The sequence below is a fragment of the Pieris rapae genome, chromosome 17 (assembly GCF_905147795.1).
Source record: "Pieris rapae chromosome 17, ilPieRapa1.1, whole genome shotgun sequence".
In the NCBI taxonomy this organism is placed as follows: domain Eukaryota; kingdom Metazoa; phylum Arthropoda; class Insecta; order Lepidoptera; family Pieridae; genus Pieris; species Pieris rapae.
In genome coordinates this window covers 9,759,406-9,773,594 of record NC_059525.1, presented here as the reverse complement: position 1 = coordinate 9,773,594, position 14,189 = coordinate 9,759,406, and the positions used below count along the sequence as shown (strand labels likewise).

Genomic DNA, 14,189 nt, shown 5'->3' with positions numbered 1-14,189 from the left:
AAGTCTAGGTTACCAGGTCATAAAAAAAATATATAAATTAAGCGGGAAATGAAAAATTAAATGAAATATTTACTGAAGCCTGTTTAAAAGTCCAAACGTTATCGTTGAATACTAAAATGATAGCACCGTGTCATTATACTCAAGAATTTAGAAAATATTTGTCACCCCTTGGACAGAAAGTTTTTTCCAATCTTTTCAAGACTGTGCTAGGAAAGTATCAAAATTAGACACATCTATGAATTATGTATTTATGTTATATGCTATTGTTAAGTTATCAATCTTAAATAAATAAAATAAAATCTTATGAACCAAAATACATAGAATTTTAAAAAGATTTTTACAAAATTTACAGAGAGTAACACCAGGAACCCTGAAAGGATCCCTTTAGTGTGAGTAAAAAATTGTTTAATTATTTATAAAGGTTTAGTTATGACATAGATGATGAGTATTTTATTTATGTTAAGTCCCTAAAAATAAATACACCACATAATGTTAACCAAAATTCAAGATTTATCGATACAATTGTATGTGAACTTGGACCATTTAGGACACTTGTGTTCCAGAAAATATAATTTAAAAAGGCATATACAGTCAAAACCTGATATAGCGACATTCAGGGGACCGTACAGTTGCCGACGTTATATCCGATAGTTGTTATAAGCAATACACATATGTAGGTACATTAGTTGTGTAGTTATATTATTATCGGTACATATATACCTAGTATATGAATAGGTTATATAAGTGATCTTGTTGTCAAATGAAATGTTAGAAAAGAAATGTCAATATTTAGTTACTTAGCTGCTTACAGTACGGGTTATAAGACGACACTGGTACTTTTAAAGAAATCAGTCATTTTAGTATGTATTTTTTAGCCCAGTCTCAAATATTTTTTGCATTTTACGTTTCATAATCCTCAAGGTAAGAGTATCATCAGTATTAAAGGCAACAATTATTAGCAAAACTATTATCGAATTAAGAGCCTTGGAAATTGTTGTTGGCTGAAACTGTTCTTCAGGGTCTTGCTGGTCTTAGTTTTCGTCGTTAGTTTCACCTTTTGCAAGAATTTGTCAAATGGCCGGCATGAGGTGGGAGAAAGTTTGTTTTGCTGGGACAGATGCGGTTGGTCGTTATAGTCGATGAATATCGAATATAAAAGTTCTGTCGCTGTATCCGATGTCGTTATAGGCGGTATGTTTGCTGAATAGTTTACTAGAGATTCAGGCGGGACTTTACAATCTAGCTGTAATAACCGATCGGTCGTTGTAAACGATGCCGTTATAATCGGTTTCGACTGTATATATATAAGCTCTATACATTAGCGCTACTACTAGCTCAGCACTATCATATCATATATAATGTATTATAGTTTTTAAAATCATTTTTCCTTAAAATAAGTTTTTTAGGTCGAATAATATGAACATAGAAAACCACTTTCAAAACGAGCCTTTACATGTTGCGTCTTCAGCCCCAAGTAATTTACAAGTTGGCGACGGCCCTTCCTTTGCTTCCGAAGGAATGGGAGCGCTATCTCAAAGCCAATCAATCGCTCGAAACTTTTCCGAAAGCACTTCACACCAATGGGAGGATTTACTCGATGATCCGTCATTGTTAGAGATTTCTTATTCGAGAGAGGAACAAATAAAGGAGAAAAAGCCAAAACGTAAAACTTCTGCCAAGCATACTGACAAAAATACAAAGAGAGAGGCTTCCAGTTTCAGTTTTCGCAAAGAAAAGTATACCACTTCAGTAAAAAATTGGTTAAACCATATGGGTACAGACACGGCACTGAATATAGGAATTCTGAAAGATAGCTCCACTTCAACTCCACGGCCATTCGATGAAACGGTGAAAATTAAAAACACACAACACTTTACTCAATCACAACTCGCCAACAAGAACGGAGTGATGAAATTTGTGAATCCGAGGGAAATTAACACGAACGAAAATTCAACACGCCAAATTAAACAAGCCAATGCCATTGCAACTGGAAAAACTGCTGCAGAAGTCATCAATTTGCAAAAGAGAAGACAGAAAAAATCTCCAAAACTACCGGAGGCTACAGGTAATTCGAAATTCGTGGCACCGCTGAAAAGGCAATCGATGATGCTCACATTGGCCAGCCGCGACCCCGCTCAACGAGACAACTGAGTTTGTATAACACCTAAAAATGTATAAAATAGAGAGAACTGAAACTACTGTGACGTGCAGTAGAATTTTATTTCAATTCTATCAGAATCTACATCTGTACAAAGAATTGATTCATGAATAAAGCTATACATTACATAAGTTATAATTAATTTTCATTTCATTCGAATGAGCGAGATTTTTCAACATAATTTACAAATTACTAGCAAAGCTCGAATAAGTGGTGCCAAGGGAGTCACGTGCGCACTTTGATGAGGGCGTAAAGGCGGGTTTGGGCGACAGCAGCGAGAGGGCCGGGGTCACCGGACGCTCGATACCCGTCCCTTGGCTCGGGCCCCGTCTTCAACAACCGGTGCCGAGCCGCGTTCTTGCGCTCCTGACGGTGCACCAGCATCCGGTACCTCGACATCTCGGGGGGCAGTCTGTGTGCATCAATGCAACAAAGTTGAATATGATCAAACCTTTTCTGGATATGACAGACAGAAGTTGCCTAAAATCATATACATTTTTGCCGCTCACCACCACTTTGTGGAACCAGCTGCCCATTGAAGTATTTCCGAATCAATTCGACTAAGGGTCCTTCAAGAAAAGAGCGTACCAATTCTTAAAAGGCCGGCAACGCACTCGCGAGCCTTTTTCTGGCATTGAGTATCCATGGGCGGCGGTATCACTTAACATCAGGTAAGCCTCCTGCCCGTTGCCCTCTGTTCTATAAAAAAAAAGTTATATGCAACCAACCCAATATTTCTCTTCTATTTAATTTCCAACCTTTTTGACGGGAATGGGATTTATATTATAAGTGTATACTGGCGTTTATTGGAAATTAAAAAATATTCACCAGCTTACAAAAAATACATTTACTTTAGTTTCAATTGATCTAGGGCGGGATAGACAAACAGTCAATTATTTGGAGCTTAACTTGTGCGGTAGTCGACTTGTGTCACCTTAAAATATCTAAAGCGGCGTGTCGCAGGCGCAGCGCGAGATCGTCGTCTTCTCCGCCCCAGCCCTGGAAGCGGTTAGAGAACCCGTCGATATGGCGAAAGTGGTCGGCGCGGATGGCCAAGACCCCGCCTGTTAGCGACTCGTAGGGCAGGTTGAGACGGAACTTGTCGATGCTAGCGCTCATGTGTCGAGGAAGGCGAAGGCAGGAGTAGATATTGGCGGCGTTGACCGGTAGCAAGTCTACATCGTGTAGAATGAGACACGGGAACTTCTCCTCGAGCGCCCTCCGCGCACCCGCATTGTACAACAGGCCTTTGTTGAAGGGGTTATCATCTTGTTGTTCAATCACATATATCCTGAAATGTTAATATCTACATAACGACACATGTTCTTTCTTCTAAGAGTTGCAACATTGATTAAATTATTTTGAGAGTTTTGCAACTTACTCCTCAATACACCACTGCCATATTTTACATGCAAAAGATACTGATAACAACTAGTTAATAATATTTCACTAAGCATATTAGGAAATTATTAATACATTTAAAAGAAAACACTCACTTATAGTGTATATTTTGTTTTCTTAAAAAATTATGTATATATGGAATAAATATATCCAATTGCTTCTGTCTCTTCCTATATGTAACAAGTATAGCCACACTTATCAGAGGATTGCAGTCCTTTGGAATAAAGCTGCCATTTACAATTCCATGTGGAAGAAACCTGTCAACATGCCCATTGGTTTCCCAATCATCTGGGTAATATTTCTGATAAATATCCTCATATCTGCAGTCTGGTTTAGCCCTTTTCACTAAATTAGGGTTTGCATGTAAGTAAATATGCTTCTCTATTTCACTCCTAGGGATGCAGTCATAGTGATAATATCCATAGCATGCAAAAAATTGAATTAATGCAATTAAGCCCAGGATAGATGCAATAAAAGCCTTGAAGTAAACTTGATGAAGCCTTTTTAGAGGCAACCATTTGCGCATTTGGCTGGCACTTGTCTCTTATAGTTTTGCTAAGGCATGTTGTTTTTTTTCTGTTGAACAAAGTATGTTTTAAATATTTTGAATTGTTTAAGTTACAAATTATAAAATACAGCTTTTATTATGTCTGAGTTTTGCAGTCAAGCCTAGCAGTAAATAGTATTTGTTTATATTATATATATAGTTTGTTTATATTTGAATATATTTACTCTGTATTTGTTTATAATGATTATAATGTAGAAGATATAAATTAATTTTAAACTATCTACAAAATACAGTAAAATGATACTGGTTTTAATGAAATGAACCATTCTCATACATCCACATGTAAATAGTTGTCTTTGTGAAGACAAGCAATGCATTTTGTAACAAATTTATTCCCAAAGGAAAAATTCTCTTTGTTGCAGTTCTTTTATCACTAGTATTGCACACATCCTCATTGCTTATCAAAAGTAGGGCAAACTGTGTAACTATTAAATAGTATTGTTTATATATTATTCATAGAATCAAGACCAATTATAAATATGGTTAGATTAGTGTTAGTTCTCAATAGTTAAATGTCACTGGCACAAATAATATATGTATCTTTTTTTGTTTGAATTTCAAACCATTCAGTAAGTCATCATACACTTTTTCATAACTACTTTTTATCTGCAAAATATTTTATTACGATAAATTTAAAAAAATCCCAAAAGATAAATGTTAAGTACATTAATTTTTTGGGATTAATTGTAAAATGGCAAAATTGGTTTAATTGCAACAGTTTAAACACATAATAATTTTTTACAGTCAGCATTTTGATAAAATGAATCCTGATGGGATTAATTTAAGTCAACCTTTATAAACTTCAGTGTAATAAATATTGAATTAGTTATAAAAAAAAGAGTGTCAGATAGACCCATAACTAATTTACACTTTCACTTTATCATGAAAAAGGAAATATGAAATTCGAATTGTAAACATTACTACAAAGGTTATTTGTAATGAAATTATGCTACTTATAAGAAATTAAAAAATAAGCTTACGGTAGTACAAAAAATGGATCTTATATATTAAGTTTTATTAAAATTTTGCTTCTACTTACTGTGTAATTTATAATATCTTAACTGATGGACTGTGACATTTAGACGTAAGTCATAGTACAAGTATAATACATTTAAGTACGACATTTACTATATGAAGCGGTGAACAAGTAGAATGTTTATATTTAATTTAAAAATTTAATGAAATCTAAAGGGGCAAGGATGCAGTGAGTCTTCTTGTTAAATATTCTTATTGTAGTGTTAACAAAAACAATGACAGAAAAACAGATTTGGGTCACAGAGGAGCTAACCTGTAAGCCGCTAGACAACTATGAAGACATATTAATATTTCTGCAAGATCCACCAGCGTGGAGAACACTGTGCAAAGAGCTACAACCGCATAGTGAGAAGGTTATCAGAAACATAAATGTAAACAAAGACTTGGGTGAAATATTACTCGAAAGTCCACAAGTATTCTGTCATATGGAACCGGATGCGGAAAATGTCAAACGCGAGGATCGGAAAACTTTACCAAAAACAATAGTTTGTCATGACATGGCAAATGGATATCACGATGACAGGTAATTGACGAATTTTTGAAAACTTATATTTTTTTATGTACATAAAATATATATTATTTTTTCGAAATTAATATATAAAAACTAATTATTTACACTTATAAACGTCATATATTAAAAATAATGGGACTCGACTAATAAATTTATATTAATTCTAACAGTATTCAAGTCAAGGGTGGACAGCAGACGAAAAGAACTAACATACTCTCCGCCACTCTTTTTAATCGCGAAGTTTCTAGTATATATACAAAAATTAATATATTCCTTCCTTTGCTGTATTAGCGAATGCTTTAGTTCAATTTCTGAAAATTTGTTCGTATTGCGTTAAACCGCCGTAAGTACAATGATGTACCTACTTATGGCGGTTTTTTCTTTCAATCTATAATTTTTTACTCCTTACTGTGATGGCTAAAGCATCGTTTTTAGTGAATGAATAACCATTGCATTCTACTTATTATTGCTACTTATCATTTTTCGATTCTTTGGGTATGTATTTACAAAGAATAAGGGTTGACGCTTACTTTTCGTTTGACGTCAGTTTTCTTTAAAAGTTATAATTGTTTAGTATTATTAGAATGGTATATTAGTGAAAGTATATAATAAAACTACTTTCTATCGTCATTATTACTATAAATATGTAATCGGGAAATTTGTTTCATATTAATTATATGGTCTCCCTTACGAGGTATTGAATTTAGACGAGGTGTCAAATGTGATTTATTAAATTGGGTCGACAATACTGTATGTTTTATGCACACATAAATGTAATTTTTCAACAAATTTTCCCTAGATATTATTTGATTTCATTAAATATCACAGTTTTAACCGCGCGGATTTGTCAAGTACGCGTCTCCAATTAATTTGATTCAAAAGCTGATGTCGAAGTATTAGTACCTATCACATCCTTAAAGGCCGGCGACGCACACACAAATGTTAGATGAACTGATCAATAGCGTCGTGTTAGTAAAAAGTATTTGAAAACCCTTTTCAAAAATTTATTTCTGACCAATTACACTGCGTGTTAATTTTATTTAATACATAATATGATAAATAATAGTTTTAGAATTTGCTTGCAGCATGATCGATGGAACGGGAAACTATGACGCTTATAGTTTTTACAACTGGGGTGGTGTCGATATCTTTATATATTTCAGCCACCACTTAATTACCATTCCTCCACTGAGTTGGATTAATGTAGCACACGCACACGGAGTAAAAGTTTTAGGTGGGTTTTTACTTGGTAATTCAATGTACTAAAGAGATATTATTTTACTAACGAAATGGTTGGTTTTAGGGACAGTGATAACGGAATGGGGAGAAGGTGTCGCGTTTTGGGAGCGCATCCTGCAATCGGAGACGGAATGGCAAAATTTCGCAAGCGCTCTAGTCGCTATAGCCAAAACACTCAAATTTGATGGCTGGCTACTAAACGTAGAAAACAAGGTTATAACAGTGTTATATAATCAATTGGGTTTTCATGCGAGAAACATTTATATTTCACCTATGTACATAATTCTGATTAGATTTCACGCCCGGAGTCATTGGTGCAGTTCGTGAGGTACCTCCGTGAAATGCTGCATGCTGAACTAACCGACCCCGAGTTGGTTTGGTACGACAGTGTTACTGGTGAAGGCCATCTCAACTGGCAGAACGGACTCAACGAGAAAAACAAGTTTGACGATTAAATGAGTTTTCTTTGAAGTAATTCAAATCACTCCTGATATTTCATAAAATATCTTTATATATTTGCAGAATGTTTTTCGACGCCGCTGATGGGTTTTTTACGAACTATTCTTGGCGAGAGGAAGACGTCGTCAGTAGTGTAAAGGAGGCCGGCTCACGCTTGACCGATCTTTACGTTGGCATAGATGTTTGGGGGCGAAACTTCTACGGCGGCGGACAATTTAACACACAACAGGTGTCGAGATATAGATCAACTATATAACCCTATTTTAGGTTCTAGCTGCTGCCTTTGACTTTCATTGTGTGAAATTAGGATTTTGCGGTCTTCCCTCTAACAGCGCCCCTTTTTATTTGCATCCTTACTATCTTCATTGGCTCAAGAAGGCGGACTTTGGTGCAATGCGCAGCCAAATTTAAGCTGAATGTTGCACTAGTTGTTGGTTGTATCTGAACCCTACATACCTTGCTCACAATGTAGTTGATTCAGTGAAGTCAGTAGAAATGAGTTTGGATTATTATAAATATATTTAAAACTTATTCTCATTCCCGGCCAGGCTGTCCGACTTGTTCACGATTACGGTTGTTCCTTGGCCATTTTTGCGCCGGCTTGGACTCACGAGGCCATGTCTGAGGAGCTAGGAGACTCTAACGCCGTGGCGCAAGCGGAAGACTTGAATAACTATGACCGCTTTCTGCTAAGGGAGCGAGCATTCTGGGGGAGCATTTGGCCCTTTTTAAACACTAAACTCCCGTCCTCTCTACCTTTTCAGACTTCTTTTTGTAGAGGGCAGGGAAAAAAGCGGAGAATTTATGGAGAGGTATGTTTTTAAGCGCCGTTAAACCAAAAAAGATAATACATTTAATCCATGCAAAAAGGAATTATATTTCTACTGTACATTATTATTACTTCTTCTAGGTGATTTGTCCTGTCTCTTGGTACAACTTACGGCATCAACAATATCAACCGAATAGCTCCCACGGCCCCCACGGGTATTTGCTTTCAACACTGGATAACATCGTCGGCCTCTCGAGACTAGGCTTGCTTAAGGACAAAGATGGGATACTTCACTACCGAAAAACTATCGAAGATAGCAGACTGAACACTGAGTATCCATGTACCAGCAAAGAAATGGTGTTTTCAATGAATCCTGAAAGTATTGGTAATATGCACGAAGACAGAGTTCAAGAGGCGATAGAGGAACCAGCACAAAGTGAAAGAAAATCCGTCAAACGAAAAATGACAAGGGCTTTGCGGCATTTTTTCAAAATAAAATCAGCAAAATCTGACGAAGACACTAAATCCAAAGAAGACGTGAACTCAAGTCTGAATACAGTGAGTGAGATGGACACAAGAGAAAGGGGTCCTTCCATGGTGCAGATGTCAATTAGTCTGCGGTTGGGAAACAAGAATATGAAAACCAGGTATGCACTGGGGCATGTACCCGATGAGCTAGAATGCCTGGAACCGTTCTTCGAGGACAGCTTCACAGGTGGTTCTTGCCTCAAAGTGAACCCTTCGGATAAAGTGTTGCAGGAGCACAGACTGTCCAGAATTTTCTTCAGCGACTTTGTCATCGAGAATAGGTTTATTGCGTGTGTCGTAACAAAGACCTTAGCTGGCCAGGAGGAACAATTTTTGAATGTGTTACTATGGGTGGAAAGCGACGGCAGAGAGAGTACGGTTGTTCTCGTGGGACGCCGAATCCCGCACGCTCAGGGCACGGCGTCCAGCGGGAGCCCCCTTCAGCACGTGTATCCAGCGGAGGGGGGCGATCTGCGGCGTCTGCAGACCCACTTGCTGCTTTACGAGCCCGGTTTTTACATGCCCATCGAGAACTCTTACCGCTGGAACGTTCGGTAAGACAAAATGATGTGACTTCGCTGCCCACTTGATTATATAAAGCTTCATTTATTTATACGCATTTTCTTAGTAGTTATAGCTTCCACCGATGCCGAGTGTTTTTATAAAAACTGCACTATTGCTAGCCGTTCCACTAATTAAATATCAATTTTGCACTTTAACTACATAATATAAAACGAAGTCGTCACAATATGTACTAATGTCGGCAGATACTACGAGGTGGAAGTTGGATCGGCAAGAGTGCAGGCGGTGGGGTGCCGCACGGGGCTGCCCATGGGGCCCATACTGCTGGGACACTTCGGTCTCTGCCGCATCAACACCGAGCACTCTAATGCGACGCAAGTGACTCAATGACACTTGTTTATGTAGTAATTAGGTAAAAATAAAGTGTTTTTGGTTAATATATAGTTTAATTTCCTGTTTTATATTACAATTTTATGTATATAATTTCGAGTTAATAAATTGATAACTTAAATAATCTAATTAGCCTACTTATATTAGTACTTACCTGTACATTCTTAACTATGTACTTAAAGAACGTACACGATAATTTACGTGCATAATATAGATTTCAACAATTACCTACGTCTTTGATATTTTCTATAGGTAAGTACGCGCTCAATTAAGTATGACAATTCTTATTTGAATATGTGTTTTCACAATTATGTATATATAAATTGCTGTTGTTTGTTATTTAGATGTTTTCTGGTTCAGCACAAGGCTGACGTGGGGAGGATATCCGACACAGAGTGACCGCTGTTGTGGGATTTTATTGGGATTACCAGTACCTAATTACTACTATAATAGATCCATCTCCTTTATGTGCTATCAGCGATTTCACTCTCAATCGTGGCACGTCCTTCAACTTACTGGTATCGGTTGCGGGTGGCTGCACCTTATTCGTCCTCTTATGTAAAATCTACCAGATTTGATAAGATATTGTCGTAAGACTAGATAAGAATAATGCAATATATCTCGACACAATCGGTGTATAGCGGATGTAACGACGAGAATACCTTCAGGTCAAATTCTGATTATTGTTTTTCAGGATACTTAAATTAAAATAATTACCAAATTGTCGGGCGGGATCATTGTAGGTTCCTTAAGATATCCTTAAAGATATTTCCCGAATAACAAGAGCATACGTAGGATTACTTTTGACTTGATAATTTTTTGAGTCATCCTGTACTTCAAATAATATCGATAGTTCAATTTAAAAACCGCAGAGTGATAGGAAAGCAGAGATAGAGAGAGTGATAACGACGCCAACTGGGTATGTGTATCGTAACTACATTGACTGTTATTTTTGTAGATCATAAAGGCATAGTGAACTATTCTGGTACGCCGTATTATCTGCATAATCGCAAAGCAGTCTGAGAAATAAAGAATAAATAAATAGGTATGTGATTCACCGGTCCTTCACTCCATACGCGCTGAAGTCAATTGTGATGTTACGTTATGTTATTATTTATATTGTTATTAAATCTATATATGAAATGTAACTACAGAATTAACGATTTTTGAATTGTATTTGTCTCAGCAATAATGTGTAATCCACATCGAACAGCAAATAACTATAATTGGTCGCTTGTATATATTACATAATAATATTTATTTTTATCTTTACCCGTTATGCGTACGATTTGATATTAAAAACTTATAACGAGGACATCTTAGAAGCTTCTGCGTATATGGAGACGTGTGGGGCATGGGGCGGTGGGACAGCGGGAGCCACCATCGCAGCCGCGCTGAACTACTTCGCCGCCGCGCAGTGCATACTACGAGAGCCTTGGCCGCCGCAAGCCAACCTTCAAAGTTCGTAACTTCATGAACTCATAAATGATCTGCAGCAGTATAGTCCACATAAAAGCATACTTAATTTAGATTGCGTTCTTGACAGACGGAACAGTGTTCGACTTCATCGTGGTGGGGGGTGGCACTGCGGGCTCCGCGCTTGCCTCCCGTTTATCGGAGTTGCGAGACCACACCGTTTTGTTAGTCGAGGCCGGTGGTGACCCCCCTCCAGAGAGCATTGTGAGTACAAAACTTACACTATGGTGAAAAAATCTATACTCAATTCGGTTCAAAGAGTTGTCGAAGGCCTGTTGTCACATAGAATGTGTATAGATTCCAGGTTTTCGCGATGCCATGAAACAAAGCGCAGTGGATTGGAACTTCACAACCACGAATGACAATTTTTCAAGTCAAGCCCTCCGTGACGGCAGCCAGCGCCAGCCCCGTGGGAAGATGCTCGGTGGAAGTGGTTCCATCAATGATATGATATACTCTAGAGGCTTTCCAGCGGATTACGACGAATGGGCAGCAGAACTCGGTGAAGACTGGAATTGGAAAAATGTTCTAAAAATGTTCAAAAGAACAGAACATCTCACAGATGAAAGAATTATCCACAACCCTTATCTCACACAGTTTCATGGTTTTGGAGGGGAGATTGAGGTCGCAGGATTTAATGAATCTTCTCGGGCTACAGATGAATTTCTGGCAGCATTCAAAGAAATAGGTTTTAATATAGTACCTGATATGACTAATCCGTATGAAATCGGTGCTGGAAGATTCTCCCACACGATACGGGAAGGTAGACGAGAGAGTTCTGTCACCGCCATGCTCAATTCAGCAGCCAATCGAGATAACCTGTACGTTTTAAAAAACACTTTCGTTTCTAAAATACTTATAGAACAAAATAAGGCTTACGGGGTTCAGGTGCTCAAAGACAATAAGACATTCAATTTTTATGCAACGAGAGACATTATTGTGTCCGCGGGGACATTTAATACGGCGAAGTTGTTGTTACTCTCCGGCCTAGGACCAAAGGAGCACTTACAAGATATGGGCGTCGATGTGGTGGCCGATTTACCCGTAGGGGACAATCTCCATGACCACATTATGGTATTAAATTTTATTTCAGCAGATGAAGGAACTTGTCAAAAGAAAGAAAATGAGCACTATTTAGATGTAATTGAGTATCTTTACGATGGACGAGGATTTTTCCAGAAAACCAGTGACTTGGCCGCTTATGTATCATATAACAGCTCTACTTCTAATGTACCCGATTTCGCATTTTATCCAACGTGCATGGGAAAGAATAATGATTTTTATGAAGCTTGTACTAATACATTAGGGTTTAAATCATATATTTGTGAAAGAATAACATCAGCTAATACAGTTAAGGAAATATTGATAGTTGCTGTGGTTAATTTAAAACCAAAATCGAGAGGCCGGGTGCGATTGAAGAGTCGAGACCCTTCGACCTCTCCGCTGATATTCTCCGGTACCTTCAGTGATGATCAAGATTTGATGCATTATCCAGCGGCAATAAGAACCGCAAGGGCTATAGCTAACAGTACATACTTTCGTAAAAAGAATGCGGAGGTCATTGACTTGGAACTCGAAGAATGTAAGGGAAAAGACGGCGATGACATGTTGCGTTGTTGGGCGAAGTCGATGGCAACTTCAGCTTGGCACGCAGTGGGTACGGCCGCACTTGGCTCCGTGCTAGATCCGAAGTTGCGGGTGCGGGGCGTGCGGAATCTGAGAGTCGCAGACGCAAGTGTAATGCCGACAATAATACGCGGCAACACAAATGCACCGGTTATCATGATTGCGGAAATGGCAGCCGAATTTATAAAAGAAAGCCTGCAATTAATATAGAAATAAGAACTAAAAATAATTTTTTTGTTGAAACTATTTTTCATTGTTGTTATATATTTTCACCAATATTCATTACTATTATTTGATGCATATTAATATTTACTCATTTGTAATAATGTTACGCCTGATTAAAAACTGAAAGCAATTGAAGCTTTTTGAAGTCCACTGTACAGTCTTATAAAACACATTTTGATTGTGACAAAGAGAATTAAGTTACGGTACCTATTGTATATTACTATGTATGTACAATTTATATTGATTCCAAATAACTGAATATAAAAATATCACTAGAGCAGTATCTTTATCTAGAACAAGTTCACTCCTCTAGAATGGTTTAAGCAACATTTTGATTTTTAATAAATAAATATAAAATAAAATGAATGGCATAGGAATAGGGTACTTTTTTATTAAAAATTTAAATCGATTACTTGCTGCACATACAATCTGTTCACATACAAACTTGCTAAGTTCCTATCCGATCCTCGGCCATCCCATCTTGGCGACGTTGCTAGCGATGTCTGTTGCTGGAATATTGACAGAGGCAAGAGGGCTGTGTAAATATGTCATTGAGCTTGGCGTGGCAATAGAAACGACCTCCACTCTTTTGGTAATGGAGCTTATGATGCTACGTATTTCATCTCCATAGATGTTTTTTGCTAAGAACCACCAAGTTTGCCCCATCTGAAATGGGGACAATGCTCGGGTTTATCTCGCTGCAAAGCAGTTTATTTATGTTAAGTTGTTTTAGCTTCAGGAAATTTTATACGAATGAAGTCACAGGTGTAGCCTACTGATAAATTAAAAATTGTTACATAAGATGATATAACAAAATCAATCGATAAAAAAGAAGCGTAAAATTTCACCCCAGGAATTGGGCCCCACGATCAAGTTACCCCAGGTGCGTAACTTGATCGTGGCAGCACGTGGAGGCAATGCCAACGTCCAACGACATGAGCACTATGATTACCATTACATCACTATGAGGATAATTGCAACACTAATAAAGCATTGCCTCATCATTAGATGTTGAAGTTATTAGAAATGTATAGTCTGACTATATGAATACGAAATCTAATAAACTCCTCATTAAAGTATAATGACGTCGATACTTTTCAATATTACTAACAGTTACTTTAGCTATGTGCGTTTTGTTTAATTTCATACCTAAGTAGATGATCCTTTTATATTAAAAACATTGCACTACAATAATGTAATGGGTATCAACAAATACGCAAACAAAGCTCATTCACAGAATAGGTCCAGATGGCCCTTTAAACTTTAGACGACGAATCTCTAG

The 14,189-nt window shown here is 37.4% G+C and overlaps 3 protein-coding genes across 10 annotated transcripts; 2 read left to right on the top strand and 1 right to left on the bottom strand.

The window, feature by feature from the left end:
- The first annotated feature begins 370 nt into the window (after positions 1-370).
- LOC111002373 lies at positions 371-9,627 on the top strand. 5 transcript variants are annotated; one of them, XM_022272523.2, is made up of 9 exons: positions 371-389; positions 5,364-5,685; positions 6,759-6,907; positions 6,977-7,125; positions 7,206-7,354; positions 7,435-7,600; positions 7,920-8,183; positions 8,282-9,222; positions 9,436-9,627. In XM_022272523.2, the coding sequence occupies exons 2-9, from the start codon at positions 5,378-5,380 to the stop codon at positions 9,578-9,580; spliced, it is 2,271 nt and encodes a 756-aa protein (XP_022128215.2). In that variant the 5' UTR covers positions 371-389; positions 5,364-5,377; the 3' UTR covers positions 9,581-9,627. The 5 variants fall into 5 exon arrangements, with proteins under 5 accessions (XP_022128215.2, XP_022128216.2, XP_022128213.2 ...); XM_022272524.2 differs by lacking the exon at positions 371-389 and adding an exon at positions 4,583-4,696 and having other exon boundaries at positions 8,136-8,183; XM_022272521.2 differs by lacking the exon at positions 371-389 and adding an exon at positions 4,583-4,696.
- LOC111002374 (beta-1,4-N-acetylgalactosaminyltransferase bre-4-like) lies at positions 2,204-5,548 on the bottom strand. Of its 3 annotated transcripts, XM_045632007.1 has the most exons (5): positions 5,416-5,548; positions 3,655-4,135; positions 3,093-3,449; positions 2,367-2,570; positions 2,204-2,318 (listed from the first exon to the last, which is right to left on the bottom strand). In XM_045632007.1, the coding sequence occupies exons 2-4, from the start codon at positions 4,083-4,085 to the stop codon at positions 2,384-2,386; spliced, it is 975 nt and encodes a 324-aa protein (XP_045487963.1). In that variant the 5' UTR covers positions 4,086-4,135; positions 5,416-5,548; the 3' UTR covers positions 2,204-2,318; positions 2,367-2,383. The 3 variants fall into 3 exon arrangements, with proteins under 3 accessions (XP_045487963.1, XP_045487962.1, XP_022128220.2); XM_045632006.1 differs by having other exon boundaries at positions 2,204-2,570; positions 3,655-4,134; positions 5,416-5,524; XM_022272528.2 differs by lacking the exon at positions 5,416-5,548 and adding an exon at positions 5,167-5,299 and having other exon boundaries at positions 2,204-2,570.
- A 688-nt stretch (positions 9,628-10,315) lies between the features above and the next one.
- On the top strand, positions 10,316-12,930 carry LOC111002357 (alcohol dehydrogenase [acceptor]-like). Of its 2 annotated transcripts, XM_022272506.2 has the most exons (4): positions 10,316-10,625; positions 10,904-11,041; positions 11,127-11,260; positions 11,354-12,930. In XM_022272506.2, the coding sequence occupies exons 2-4, from the start codon at positions 10,918-10,920 to the stop codon at positions 12,890-12,892; spliced, it is 1,797 nt and encodes a 598-aa protein (XP_022128198.2). In that variant the 5' UTR covers positions 10,316-10,625; positions 10,904-10,917; the 3' UTR covers positions 12,893-12,930. The 2 variants fall into 2 exon arrangements, with proteins under 2 accessions (XP_022128198.2, XP_045487781.1); XM_045631825.1 differs by lacking the exon at positions 10,316-10,625 and having other exon boundaries at positions 10,636-11,041.
- Positions 12,931-14,189: the final 1,259 nt, after the last annotated feature.

What these genes read in the sequence shown, in the direction of transcription:
- LOC111002373 (XM_022272521.2), top strand. An exon ending in AATGGATATCACGATGACAG is followed by an intron (nt 5,686 to 6,758) that starts GTAATTGACGAA and finishes ATTTGCTTGCAG; the next exon opens with CATGATCGATGGAACGGGAA. An exon ending in ACACGGAGTAAAAGTTTTAG is followed by an intron (nt 6,908 to 6,976) that starts GTGGGTTTTTAC and finishes GGTTGGTTTTAG; the next exon opens with GGACAGTGATAACGGAATGG.
- LOC111002357 (XM_022272506.2), top strand. Translation starts at nt 10,918, where the DNA reads ATGGAGACGTGTGGGGCATGGGGCGGTGGGACAGCGGGAGCCACCATC. An exon ending in GCCGCAAGCCAACCTTCAAA is followed by an intron (nt 11,042 to 11,126) that starts GTTCGTAACTTC and finishes CGTTCTTGACAG; the next exon opens with ACGGAACAGTGTTCGACTTC. An exon ending in ACCCCCCTCCAGAGAGCATT is followed by an intron (nt 11,261 to 11,353) that starts GTGAGTACAAAA and finishes GAATGTGTATAG; the next exon opens with ATTCCAGGTTTTCGCGATGC.
- LOC111002374 (XM_045632007.1), bottom strand. Translation starts at nt 4,085, where the DNA reads ATGCGCAAATGGTTGCCTCTAAAAAGGCTTCATCAAGTTTACTTCAAG. An exon ending in AAACAAAATATACACTATAA is followed by an intron (nt 3,450 to 3,654) that starts GTGAGTGTTTTC and finishes TTAACATTTCAG; the next exon opens with GATATATGTGATTGAACAAC. An exon ending in GCCGCTTTAGATATTTTAAG is followed by an intron (nt 2,571 to 3,092) that starts GTGACACAAGTC and finishes TGATGCACACAG; the next exon opens with ACTGCCCCCCGAGATGTCGA.